Source organism: Dreissena polymorpha, chromosome 11 (assembly GCF_020536995.1).
Source record: "Dreissena polymorpha isolate Duluth1 chromosome 11, UMN_Dpol_1.0, whole genome shotgun sequence".
Classification (NCBI taxonomy): Eukaryota; Metazoa; Mollusca; class Bivalvia; order Myida; family Dreissenidae; genus Dreissena; species Dreissena polymorpha.
Window position 1 is genome coordinate 5,423,386 of NC_068365.1, and position 14,791 is coordinate 5,438,176.

At 32.7% G+C, this 14,791-nt stretch overlaps 1 protein-coding gene across 1 annotated transcript in view; it reads right to left on the reverse strand.

Moving 5' to 3' along the window:
- Positions 1–14,791, reverse strand: part of LOC127851584 (uncharacterized) — a 28,960-nt gene that overhangs the window by 6,344 nt on the left and 7,825 nt on the right. Inside the window, exons 16-39 of the mRNA XM_052385421.1 lie at positions 14,533–14,784; positions 13,956–14,148; positions 12,291–12,460; positions 11,824–11,973; positions 11,415–11,537; positions 10,836–10,961; positions 10,421–10,555; positions 10,189–10,302; positions 9,763–10,023; positions 9,341–9,463; positions 8,608–8,733; positions 8,259–8,384; positions 7,827–7,952; positions 7,507–7,584; positions 6,859–7,035; positions 6,449–6,568; positions 6,071–6,193; positions 5,782–5,901; positions 5,307–5,429; positions 2,108–2,368; positions 1,526–1,792; positions 873–1,157; positions 634–749; positions 120–178 (exon numbers count right to left, since the gene is read on the reverse strand). Coding sequence (XP_052241381.1) covers positions 120–178; positions 634–749; positions 873–1,157; positions 1,526–1,792; positions 2,108–2,368; positions 5,307–5,429; positions 5,782–5,901; positions 6,071–6,193; positions 6,449–6,568; positions 6,859–7,035; positions 7,507–7,584; positions 7,827–7,952; positions 8,259–8,384; positions 8,608–8,733; positions 9,341–9,463; positions 9,763–10,023; positions 10,189–10,302; positions 10,421–10,555; positions 10,836–10,961; positions 11,415–11,537; positions 11,824–11,973; positions 12,291–12,460; positions 13,956–14,148; positions 14,533–14,784 — 3,754 coding nt within the window. The remainder of the gene's footprint in view (positions 1–119; positions 179–633; positions 750–872; positions 1,158–1,525; positions 1,793–2,107; positions 2,369–5,306; positions 5,430–5,781; positions 5,902–6,070; positions 6,194–6,448; positions 6,569–6,858; positions 7,036–7,506; positions 7,585–7,826; positions 7,953–8,258; positions 8,385–8,607; positions 8,734–9,340; positions 9,464–9,762; positions 10,024–10,188; positions 10,303–10,420; positions 10,556–10,835; positions 10,962–11,414; positions 11,538–11,823; positions 11,974–12,290; positions 12,461–13,955; positions 14,149–14,532; positions 14,785–14,791) is intronic.

Consider the following 14,791-nt stretch of genomic DNA (forward strand, 5'->3'; position numbering starts at 1 on the left):
CCGATTGTCATTATTGCGCTGTATTTAAAAATCGTACATATAATTGTCAATGATTCATTGATTGCATTTCATAGTTAAAAGTATAAATACGCGAAACAGCCAGAAATATAACGACATACCTCAGATCCGTAACGACAATTTTGAAATGTGTAACGAAACGCAACAGGTACGTCCGAAGCTGCAATAAAATTCTTATTGCGTAACATTTATATTTTAATGTACAAAAAATCGTGTTTTTAAGTGTGTATATACAATTAGCAACAGATGCTAGACGATGTAAAAACACGATTATTATACAAGTATAGTTATCGCATCATATATCATGTTTTACATGTAAAAATACTATAAAGATTATTAGTTTGACCCTAAACACGCGTAAGGTCACATTGGAAGCATGTTCATTGGATTAAATTTCTTTTACAAATCAATCGCAGGACGTTGTCAACATTTACGATCAATCTCTGACACAAGTTGTCATTTCATACAATATTCCATTCAGCTTGTTCTGGATATTCGTAAGTAAAGTCGCGTCAGATGCTATACATACACTTTAACGAAATCAAGGGAACGTCGTGTCTTTTTTGTGTTTCATCAAAGACATTTATTTATATATATTGATAACGACGTACATACCGATAACGTTACTTTAGTGGCAACCGCTGCAAACGTTTCGTCTGATGTGAGATCAAGATCTTGGTCAATTGAAATGTTCAATGTGATCTGCAGGTCTAGTTGTTCATAATTCTTCTCTGTAACATATAAATTGTTTAATGTGTATTACTATCAACGTAACGTGTTTGATTATATGCTTTCTTTTTAAGACAAACATGTTACATGAATCTGCAATAAAGTATAATATGTAAATTCATTACCTTTCGTAACTTTCGTACAATATTTTGAAACATCATCTTCAACAAAACCTCTCTTGCAGTAGCATGCGAAGGATCCGTTTAGGTTTACACATATAGAGTTTTTATCTTTGCAAGCATCTGTTTTGCACTCATCGACGTCAATTTCGCAAGCCTTACCCACCCAGTTCCCCGTGCACAAGCACGTCCCAAGGACAGTTTCACATGACTTGGTGTTGGAAAGCGTATGATCCTTAACGCATTCGCACGGCGCGGAACATTCATTTCCGTAAGTATTGTCTGTGCACTCTGAAGAAACAACAATAACACGGTATTTTGCTTTTTATTAAATACTGTCGTGCCGACAGAAAGTGTCAAATAAAATCGCTTGGCTGTGTGTTCCATACAAAAACACGTTGAATAGCGAAAATAACGTATGATTGAAGTTGCAACTTTGCTTCGGTAGAATTTTATATTATTTACGTAAAAAAATCATGGACACGCATATTACATAATAAAACGCTACGCATTCGTAAATGCATTGGGTAAAAATATTTACTGATTGGAACACAACATGATTAAACCTTATCATGCATTACGAAACGATTCTCTTGTTACTAATATAGGGTCAACGTATGGTAGCATACACCTAATGGCGAAATTTGAACAATAGTCACCTATACAGCTATCGCCTTTCCTGCCCGTTTTAAATCCCGGATCACAATGGCACTTGTAACTACCCCGCGTATTGACACACGTCGAGTTTGCATGACATTTGAAGCCGTTTATTGACAAACACTCGTCGACGTCTGCATTACATGTGGGACCCATCCATCCTGCGTCACACTTGCAGCTCCCGTTTGCAATATTGCAATCGGATGTGTGGGACATGTCACACAAACATTTGCTAGTACAGCCTTTGCCAAAACGACCTTGGGGACATGCTGAAAAAGAAACACCCCCTTTAAATTAAAAAAGCCATGTTCATAACAACGTGTACGTTAGAGTACTAATGTGCACAAAACATAAGTTTTTAGTTTTAACACAAACTTAAAAGGTCTTTGTCGTTCAACAATAATCATTAAATATATAAGAGACGTACGTTCTATAAATCATATTTATATATAGAATCACAAGGCAATTGTTCGTGCACAGAGCGCTTTGACACAAAAACATTAGTAGCGTTATCAGATACGCAAATCTTCTGAGTAAATTCATGTGTGGTAAACATTTATAATTTAATGTTGAGCATTAAGTACCTTGACATTGACCGGAGCTGTTCTTAAGGTATCCGTGGTAACATTCGCACGTAAAGCCGCCTGACAGGTTTATACAGTTTGAATAAGTGGGACACACATTTTGGGTTGACGTACATTCGTCAACATCATCAGAACATCGTTTCCCTTGCCATCCTTTTAAACACATGCACTTTCCGTTTGTTGAATTGCATGTATTAGTATTGGTAACATTACATTCACACTTGCTCAAACAATTTTTACCGTATGTCCAGTTGATGCATTCTGAAAAAAGGATATAAATAGCCTATTTTGATATTAGGATCAAACCGTTGAATGTTACCAAACAAAGAAAATAAAAATCTAATGCAAATACCTATGATAACATTTTTGACATTAAAGCCTTGAATTTGAAGATGACAATAAACATCGATATGATTTATGAGTTATACACATGACATTCGCAGCACGCGCATACATACATACACGTAGGCACGCACGCACACATAAACATACATACATACACACATATATGCATGCATATATACCTACCTACCTACCTACATACATACATACATACATACATCCATACATTCATACATCCATTCATCCATCCATCCATCCATCCATCCATCCATCCATCCATCCATCCATCCATCCATCCATCCATCCATCCATCCATCCATCCATCCATCCATCCATCCATCCATCCATCCATCCATCCATCCATCCATCCATCCATCCATACATACATACATACATACATACATACATACATACATACATACATACATACATACATACATACATACATACATACATTCATACATACATACATGCATGCATGCGCATGCATGCATGCATGCATACATACATACATACATACATACATACATACATACATACATACATACATACATACATACATACATACATACATACATACATACATACATACATACATACATACATACATACATACATACATACATACATACATACATACATACATACATACATACATACATACATACATACATACATACATGTATATGTTATACAAAATACGTAATGTTTAAGTTCAACAGAAAACATACACTTACGTATTTGATCTAGTATATAGTAATATATAATACTTTATAGATAATGTATTTTTAAACGTGCTGACAGGTGAACAGTTCTTTAAAAGTTCTTCTGTTTTTTTATGCAATTTTCTATATTTCCAAAGATGCATTTATGCAATTTACAAGTTCTAATGTAGACGGAATTCTTGTTTAAGTTAGGCAAACAAAACAATATTGTTAAATTTCTAGGCATTGACTATTTAAATTTTGTTTTAACATGCTTTAGCTTAATAGGTAAGATTAAGCTTTTTCCATTATCAACATTGATAGCAAATAAAATAATTTCCTGAATATGCGAACAAAGCAAGTATATTATTCTTTCTATGTCATTTGTACAAAATGTGTAGCTTATCAGCAACGATTGCCATTTTAAACATCCACAAATGTGTGTATGTAAAGATTATGTGGACTATTCTACATTGGTACCATTTGCTATGTACTTTTAATATAGACCTTGAATTTTTTTTATCATAAGTATGTCAAAAATGTTTTCAATGGTACAATAAGTAATATCACATTTGATACAATATGGGATTACAAAGTTTATTTGGAAAAACAATTCTACCGTTCTATAGAAATATATCGTACATAGCGAATTCTCATCTCAGACAGACGTGTAATATTCTTAAAATAAGGGGAAATTTTAAATTTTATGATTGTAGAAAAGTGACATATCTAAATGTTATTACTATCAACTACAGGCATAGTCGTAAAATTGTTAAACGTAAGGTCAATTTTAAGCACAGTTTAAGTTAAAACATTTTCCTTGTAAAATATTGATTTTAATCTATAAATTATATATATATATATATATATATATATATATATATATATATATATATATATATATATATATATATAACAACATAGTTTCTGTTAAAACATATTACTTGTATATTTTAATATTAATAACTTATTCAGCAATGTTAAATTATACTGTTTTTTTTTTCAAAATGACATACATCTATCAGTTTAAGCTTCTTCATGTTCTTGAATAATTACTGTATCTTTTATTTTACCAGTTTCTGCAAACAGGAAGTCATACAAATGCTTAATTATTTGCTTCGTAGTGTCCCGATTGAGAGTTGGTAGTGATACAAACAAATACCTCCGTAGAGGAACAGGGTGTGAATATAATACTAATATTTTTGTATTGGTATACTATTCATAAGATTCAAATGGTTTACTTTAATCTTGGTAATGTTGATTTTGAAAAGATTTAATTACCATGTTTTCTTCATTTATAGCAACAATATTAAAACTATTTGCTTCCCATATCGGTTTGTATTTAGTTTATACTGACCTAGTACTGATCTTCATAGAACTTATCCAAATTATCATAGTCATAAAATAATATATTTTCACTCCAGATAATATTGAGCATTCGTAAAACATGTCTAATGTAAAATAAAGGAATGGGTAAGACCCAATTAGTTATAAAGATGTGTTGTCAGTTTGTGCTCGGTCCTTAATTAGTTCACATTTAATTTGCTTTTCTTTTTCTATATATAATGTTAAACAATTCTGCACATACAATAACTATATAAGAACGTGTCGTGTCTCATTGACTTGAGCTCCATATGTATAGAAAGTAGTGTACTCCAATTATCTGTATGGAGGCCACAGTAATATGCAAAAATATGGAGATCCATTTTCGGAACATTGGTCCAAAATTTAAAAATATATACAAATTGTTTCTCTAAATAGGAAAGATAGGATATCACATGCCTTGAAAAATTGGTATTAGTAGTAAAATTCATGGTAAATTATAACATTAATTATATTTTGAAATGTCATAAGTTTTTAACACGCTCTTTAATGAAGCCAGTTTGATCTTTGGAGATAAAACTCTACAGTTTTTGTTCTCAATCAATTTGACTTTGATACTGATGAAAGTTTGTAAACGATATTTAATGTAGCATGTAGTCTTAACTTGTTTCAATAACGGCAAGTTTTGATATTTTATTTGGACGCAAGTTATTATGACATGTTTTGTGCAATAGTGGGACAATGAGTTTATAAGTTTGAAATGACAAATACGCACATAACTGTCATATATTGATTAAACCAATACGTCAAAAAATGTGAATACTAGTTACCTGTACAAGTTGCATTGTCGTTTTGAAGAACATATCCTTCTTTGCATTGGCATCTGTACCCACCATCAGTATTGTTGCAGTCTTGACTACACGTATTTTTGCCAATCACACACTCGTCGATGTCTGAAAGAGATCATGATTGCGTTGGCTAAAAATAAGAGCAAAGATATTTGTAGTAATATAATCCTATCCAATGAACTTTGCAAGATTTTTGATACCAAATTTAGGTGCCGCAAAACAACAACTTCTTAGTGACTCTAACGATTTTAACACATATGAATAAGATATATTAAGTGTCTCGCCGTTTTTACAAACATTTAACCTAAGGTTAGAGATCATTATTTACTGTGACGCGTAATATAACTAGGAATTTACAATGAAACTATTTTGAAAATAGTACTACGAGCATGTTTTGAAAATACAGTTTATTTTAACCCAAAATATGCATAAAATGTCAATATCTCATAAGTCGTACCTGAACAATTAGTGCCATTGTACCCGTTTGGGCAAACACACATAACCTCGCTATTGGAAACGGAACACTTCGCAACGCCAGAGCAGAGAGCCGATTGATTTGATGTGCACTCTTTTTCAACTGACGGAACAATCAATTATTTATCATTCAATTTTATTTGCTCTAAAAATATGCTAAACATGAACAGATATTCACAAATTCTCTTTATATATTTTGTACACAGAAATATAGCGAATAATAATTGAAAAGAGTTAATTATATTTATTAATTATAGTAATGAAACACTTACCAAGGCAAGACTTTCTGTCAGTAAGATCAAGGGTAAATCCCGATCTACAGAAGCATCTGTAGCTACCGATAGTGTTCGCACACTGTTGTTGACATTCGTTATCACCCAGACATTCGTTTATGTCTAAATAAACATAAATTTAGCATTTAAATATTTTACAAAATAATATGTGTGTCGAGAAGCATGTGTCTAATGTATGAACATGGTTGCGTAGCCCTAGCAGAAAAGGCACAACAAATGTATTTCAGCAAAGACACACATACACACAAACTTTTTTCAACGCATTATGGTATAATAAACTATATCATAACAATGACCTCATATTTTTCATATTTTATGTATACACATACAAAAAATGCATAGTATTAAATAACAAACCGTTACAGTTTCCATTCCTAAGAACAAAACCTGCTCTGCAACTACAAACATAACCTCCGTATGTGTTGGTACAAATCTGATCACATGTGTTCATGTCAGCTGTCGAACATTCGTTCACATCTAAACAATGTGAATTGCGTTAAAACAGGTATTTTTGCAATATAAAAGGAAAGCCTTTTATTTATGCCAAAGATAAAACGAATATGATCAGTGCCCATTAACTGTGTCTGTTTAATGCGTTTACAGTTTACTTTGGATGGTTATAAATAAATTTATCAATGGATTGTTCATTCTAAATTACTTTATTTTATTATGAAAACAAGAAAATAAATGTATAAATTGATATGATATTCTTCACATTATAAACTATAGATAATAAATAATTATAACTTAACTACGGAATGACCTACCGTCACACATTCCGGATGACATATTTTTCTGCAAGCCCTCTAGACAGACACAAGCGGCGCTGCCAGGCATATTCAAGCATTGTGTATTTGGTTCATAACAAACAAAGTTATTATCGCTGCATTCGTCCAAATCAACGTCACAACTGACTCCTGTCCAACCCGTGTTACAAACACACCCTTCAAGGAGAATCAATTTGTAGCGATAAACATTATACATGTTTTAGAATTTTAGTAAGATTAGTAGCAGTAAATACTCAGGAAAAGTAATGGTACTAATAGTAGTGGTAGGTAATGTTGTTTTAGTATTGTAAAAACTAGTATAAGTAGTTGTCAATATTATTTAAAGATTATTATTATTATTATAGTTATTGTTATTTTTATAATAACTATTATTATTTTTATTATTATTATGATTATAATTTTTATTATTATTAGTATTATTATTATTATTAGTAGTAGTAGTAATAGTAGTAGTAGTAATAGTAGTAGTAGTAGTAGTAGTAGTAGTAGTAGTAGTAGTAAATTTATTATTATTATTATTATATATTTTATTCTTATTATTTATTTAATTATTATTATTTTTATTATTATTATTATTATTATTGTTAGAAGAAGACGCTTTTGAGGTTCTCAAGGAATAACACTTACCTACTGTACTGTTGCATACTCCGTTTATACACGAACACGTTAGCGAACAATCTCTACCATAGTGGTACTTGTCACATTCTTAAAAAAAATATCAAATAATTACACAATATGTTGTTGTTTTTTCCTTTAACTTGTCCAGTCTGATAAGGGGGAACACAGTGGTCTATTTCGAAATGCAATATCAAATGCAAAAATACTATCGATAACTTAAACATGTACTCACCTATATGAGACGTTTTAATTTTAAATCTAGTTTCCCAAAAAGATCGATTATTTCTTTAAAATGTTTTCGCGTATAAATAGGTATTGAATTCATTCACCTGTACAAGTTCGTTTGGTATTTTGCAGCTTCATACCAACTGGACATTCACAAACAAATGAACCTTCAGTATTCGTACATATTGCCCTTTCGGAACATTTGTTGTCCTCCTCACATTCATTGATATCTATAACGATAAACAAATTTAACATATATTGTTTTTATTCTTTCTTACGTGGCAAAAAGGAACTTTACTTTTCTACTTTTTTTAAAATACTTTTTTATGTTCAAAAGTTTGTCATGAATCGAAAAACACACTTTTTAAACTGATATGTACAACACGACAGTTAACAGCTCTAAAACATAATAATAGCATAGTAAATGTTCAATTCTGTGCATTAACATAATATTGTACAAATTTGTATTTACACACACCACTTCCAAGTGAATAAATACGAATGCTAAAATAAACTACAAACGAAGCAACATTTACCTGTACAACTTTGTTGGTCAGAGGCAAGTTGAAAGCCTTGATGACACTTACAGGATGGGACTTTGTCCTCTAGCACACAGTAGCCTGCGCATGTAAGATTTCGTAATTCCTTGCAAAAGTCTTTCACTGAAGAAAATATCGAAAGATATCGCATATTTTTACATAACTTACACAATTCAGTAAAGGGGAATACAATTTCATTTCGAGACATCTTAACTGTGTTTAAAATGGTTTTTATACGAGTTTTATGTTTTAAATCATAACCAGACAAAGTTCAGTGTTTTGAAATAACATAACATAGTGATATTTTTTAACATTAACGTTTTTCTGATTGTGGGTCATAGTGTACCTTTGCTGCATGTCGATCGGTCGTCATTAAGTCTGTATCCGAAGTGACAATAACAGTTGTAATATCCTGGATGGTTTTCACACATCTGATCACAGGCCGCCACTTGTAGATTGCACTCATCTATGTCTGCAAACAGAATGTATTACTTGCAATATAAATCGTCTTTGACTTCAAATGAAAATGTCCAAATCAACAATTCGTATCATATTGAAAAGTGCATTTTTTCAAATTCGAATCATATTTTGTATATTATACAATTGAAGTAACTGTTGAAACTCTTGTTTAAAGACCAGAAAAAATACGTAATATCAGATGACTAAACTACTTTCGAAAATATCGTACATCCATTTGTTAAACAAAGTATTACAAACGACTAAATGAAGACAAGCTGGTAGTAATAATATGTTTTCTCCTCATAATCATTATTGAATTATTAACTTTCAATATTTATAAACACTGCTTGCGTCATCCTTGCCAAGTAAACCCGATGTTTGTCGCACACGGTAATCGTCCGAAAAAAAATAGACCTCTGGGCTACAGTACTTTTACGACCCATAATCTTATTTCGGCAAAATCAAATTGTTTATGGTCTACAGTAAAGCGCAATTCATTTACTGAATGTTTTTGGTAACCGAATTCAGCAAACTCAGTGACATCAAGCCACAAGACAAATACTTGGCAAAGTATCGAAGTCCCCAACATTCAAGCAACTTTGTAAAAATATTAAATGTACCGGAACAATATGTCGAGTTGACTTCCGTATAGCCGGGTCCACATCCACAAGTATAGCTGCCTTCAGCATTCAAACACGTCTGACTACACTCGTTCAACTGAGGATCCGTGCACTCTTCTATGTCTGAAACAAAGATTTTGCAATTTTAAAATGAAAACGTAATTACATAAAAGTACTTTTTATCAGAAAGTCGCTAATATACATTTTATTTTTAATATTATGTTGTACATGTGGTGTACACGATGACTATAAACACACATAAACATATACATATTGGAACATGTATTTTCATGTATGTATTAATGGTATTTGGAGTAAGTAAATGTTCGATGATATTCATGAGGTTTACAAGACATTGCATTTGTTATGTATTTGTATCTACAGAAACAACTTCTTTTTATTTTGTGTCATTTTGTACAAACCTTGGCACTTTCCATCAACATCCTCATTGTAACCCGGCAAACAATCACACCTAAAAGATCCCATATTGTTAATGCATGACTTCCTGGCATCGTTGCAGACACCCATATGATTCTTGCACTCGTCGACGTCATCGTCACATGATCTTCCTGTCCAACCTTGAGAACACATGCACCCTCTGACTGGGTCGCATCTCTCTGCACCTCGTCCAGAGCAGTCACATGTATGTTCACAATTTACACCCCAGTACGGTAACACACATGCTTTTCGAACAGGAAGAAAATAATCAAATTATTGTACATGCTACTAATGAAAGCTCTGTCAATACTCTGTACTACTGGCAACGTTATGTACATTTATCAAATAAATTTTTGAGCCTGAACCATATTGCTTTAACATAATGGGTTATTGTGTGTGCATATACTTACGTTTACAGGAGACCCTGTCTTCCAGCTGATAGCCCGCTATGCAGCTGCATTGAAAACTGCCGATCGTGTTTGTGCAGTCTTGGGCACAAATATTTTGAGAGCATTCGTCAACATCTGCAAACAAAGCTCTCTATCATGTTTTGTTCTTTAAAAAAACGCGTATCACTCTAAATAAATTGTTATTGCACTATACGGGGAGTGTATTTGTTCGGATTGTATTAAATAGACTAACCTTGACACTTCAATGAAGTTTCATTCAACATGAATCCTGCATCACAGAAGCACGTGGTCTTGTTTTCCCTACTTAGTGTACAGCCCGAAGTTTGACTGCAGTCAATTGTTGAAGCAGCACACGGATCAGAATCATCTGTAATTGTAAAAATAGTATCCTGTCCGGAAACAACTAAAACTGATGCAGTGTGAATCAATATGTTCAGACCTTTAAGCACGAAAAACAATACACTACAGCAACCAAACGTAAATAAGTGTATTCATTGTTATGGTCGTTTCATTTGGTACTATAACATTTACTCCAATATGACGTTTCTGGATTCTATATGGAGTCTTGTCCAAACACTATATTATACATTTTTTATAAGATTGGATTCTTTATCATATGTTATTATAAGCAGAACGTTTAAACAGACCTTGCAAACATGTCCAATCAGAAACGTCGAAGGCATAACCAGACAGACATTTGCAGAGAAAGCCACCTATCGTGTTATCGCAGATCTGAGTGCAGTTGTGTGTAGCCTCGTTGCATTCGTTGATATCTATAAGAAATAACTAAGACATGTGTTAACTGAACTTATACATAAAATACATTCAGTACATACAACCAAAAAACATATCAAGAAAACAAAAATGACCTTTTAATATAAGAACGTTTGGTTTACTATTTAAAACAAAGAACTAGTATAAAACAAGTGAAGTTCAACTTTATCAGGTAGGAGAATCCCCTTCCTAATGGAAAGTGAGACCTTATCTGCATATGTTCTTACTTTTAAAAATATGTATCGTTAACATATGATGTGTTATATTTTGAGCTTTGTGGTTTGAATTTTTGAATTTATAAAATATATCGACTTAAACTTTACCGTGACCTGAATGTCTGATAACAAACTTTTAGCATAACATAATATACTATTTAACTGAGTGTTGAATGTGTCTTCCTTTCATGCTGTTGACTTTACATAACCTAATTGGTAGAGCCTCGCATTACATACCAATGCATCTATGTCCGTTGTTTGTGTCTACCCGGAATCCTTCATCACAATCACACGCGTAACTTCCTTCAGTATTGATACATATGTGGTCGCAGGGGCTAGTTTTGTCACATTCGTTAATATCTATCAAGAACAACAATAATTAATTTCTTAGTCTCGTTTGTATGGAAAATATGTCAATCTTAGCACGAGAATAAAATAGGGCTTTCATACAAACATCATGTACAAAAAAATTATAAGGGCAGCGACACCAACAATTATCACGTGTTTAACATATATTTTTTTGTAAACAAACTTAATATTTATATGAAGAATAGAAATGATAAATAAATGTCAACCCATAGACTAAAAGAAAACAAATTATTTCGATTTTTTTTTCTTTTCTTATATCCGACAAGTACACATGTACCAATGCAATCGTTTGTTCCCGGCACTCCAGCATATCCATTTGGGCAAAGAGAACACGAGTATGTTCCGTTCTGGGGGACGTTGGTGCAGTTTCTGCCAAGGGAGCAGGGACGTTCAGCGCACCAGTCGTATTCTTTATCACAATCGTCGCCTGAAATAATATTGCAAATAGTGAGCATGTTTAGCTTATAGAAACAGACAAACGGCCAGGAAATCAGATTGCATAAGCGTGCGTGTCTGAATATATTGAAAAACCACTGTTCTGAATCTTTATCTCCGCACATATTTTAAGCATTGCACAAAATACGTACGTTTGTGTATGCGATATTTTATTCTGTAAATAAAATATTTGAACATATTTATGATTTTACAAAATGCTTTTAATACTTTGTGCTTGCATGTTCGCTGTTAATAGTGACTGACAGTTTTCAATATGTTCTGTTGTCTAAACATCTAGCGTTGACTAACCGGTGTATCCAGGGTTGCAAACACACGAGGAATACTTGAAATGTGCATTTTCTCGAGGGTCTGGCCGCACTGTCGTAGAGCAGTGTCCATTACCATGACACCCAGTGCATAGCTGTATCGTAACAGTGTGTTGCTGAGATTGCTTTCCATCGGCATTGACTGCAACAAACCTGAAGTTTATATGTTCATAAATTTAAAATGAAATTTTTCTAAACTAGTTTCGAATACAAATAATAAACGTATTGATTTATAAAAATAATCTTAATTTTCTGAATGAAAAAACCCATCGTGTGCCATGAAATAAACTTGACGGTATTTATTTCTTTATTAAGTTTATAGTGCATTAGTCTTAGTATTATTATTATTACACCGGATTTATATAGCGCCCTTTTCATGCAAGAGTGCTCGTTCAAATGCGCTTAACTGGTTGCTTTAACTATTGACATGTAAATAAATAAATAAATTAATTAATTAATGAATACATAAAAATATAAATAAATATAAATTTAATATAATGATAACCCATATATATATATGGGAGATCATTATATTTCACAACAACGTCATTTTTTTTTCCGGGATCTATAAACAGACGGACATATTCCTATTGGAGACTTCGGCGTGTGAGCCTTGCTACGATGCAGCATGAAGCAAACAAACTATGAAATCCCCATCCCCATTTGAAAGATGGTTCATTCATAGTTACATACCCCACCCTAACACCGCAACACATCTAAACGTGTAAACAATTTTACATAAACAGAAGGGACAATTTTTACATACATAAACATGTATTTATTTACAAACATGAAACCATAGTTGTATTTGGCAGGATCCGATCAAGATTCATAAATACCATAACACTATGTTAGAAACACCGCTGAAATCCGTTGGATCTAGAAGATACAGTGAAATTATGAGTATTTGATATAAAGGGAGATAACTTTCTTGTTGTAAATAGTAAAGGTTTATGTATGTAAAAATTGTCCCTTCTGTAGGCCGTTATGCTCCCTGCAGGCCGATTATCACTAACCGGCCCGGCTCAGCCGTGTATTATCCTCTAAATATATACCCACAGAGATTCTTACTTAAACAAGGGGTAATTTGATTACACAAAAAAGGTTCCGGATGGAAGTTTCGTATTTCAAAGTGTGAAATTCGTTCCTGTATTCAACGGCTTGGAACACGGATGACCTCTATGTGTTTGGTATCGTAAAGATTCATAACGTTTAGGGCGACTTTCGAAAATACCCGTTCTTGTTTGACACTCACAAGGCAAAAGTATTTATCGAGTTCTTTTCACAACATGTGATTGTTATTTTTTCCTCTCGTGTTAATGTACCGTTTACGAATAATATCGTGTGTTTTTTTCAAGAGATTTCATTCGGTTTGCTTTTATTATAAGGGGATGCTTGATAGAATAAATGGAATACTAATATACTCTGGTTTTCCAATTTGTTGAACCACACTCGTTGATTGTGTATTATCGTATTGCACTCGCTCTGCGAGCTCTCCGGAATATCAGGTTCGTGTTGTACAACATACATATGCCTTAATGATATTCCGTTATCCCAACATACATGGATTAATATCATGTTACTGTAAAATTCGAGTAAATGATAACGTGAATAAATTGTCAAATTTCTGTTAAATAATTGTTCATACCATATGTTATGCGGAAGATCATCCTTCTGTTCGAAATAAAGGGTATGTGAAGTTCTGTTATATGTTGTTCCAGTATTTTCGTGGTTCACAAATTTGATTTCCAGCGCATCCTCAAGATTTAGCTTACAAGAAATTCGTTCCCCAATTGTCGCATTTACGCTGCACGTATTATTTATCGTTGGCATGACTTGTGCTGAAAAAACAACAATAAAATGAAAATGTTTTATTTTCATATCTTAAATTTTGGAATATAAAACAGCGATCGGCACGATAAATGTAATTCGTAATGACATTAACTGTTTCTCTCATAAAATGCACATATCAGAACTTCAGAACTTTAAAAAAAGATAAATGATGTTGGAACTTTTTTTGTCAAGTTGGTTACTGCATAATTTAAATGTCATATTAAATCAATTGATACATTATATTTTAATTATATTTTGATACACACTATATTAAGGACTAGTTTTATTTAAAAATAACAACAACATATATTATTGTGTCAACCAATACTTGAACGATGTATGAAGCTATCTTTCCGAAAATAATATAAACACAAAACGGATATCCGAAGTACCTATTTCTTTTTTTCCAATGTCAATGGTTTCAAGTTTGCTGTTCGTCGTCTTTGCAATGTCAATGTTCAAAGTAAAGGCAAAATCGAAAATGCACTCCATATGTTCTGAACCGTTGCATGTTTTTATAGCGGCAGCAAGTGTTGCGTTGTCAACTGTATCCAGAAAACGCGGTACGTAAGAAGCGTTGTGATAATCGGAATGTTTCTTGCCGTCTTCATAGATGAAAACGGACACACTATCATTCACGGACCCTGGAAT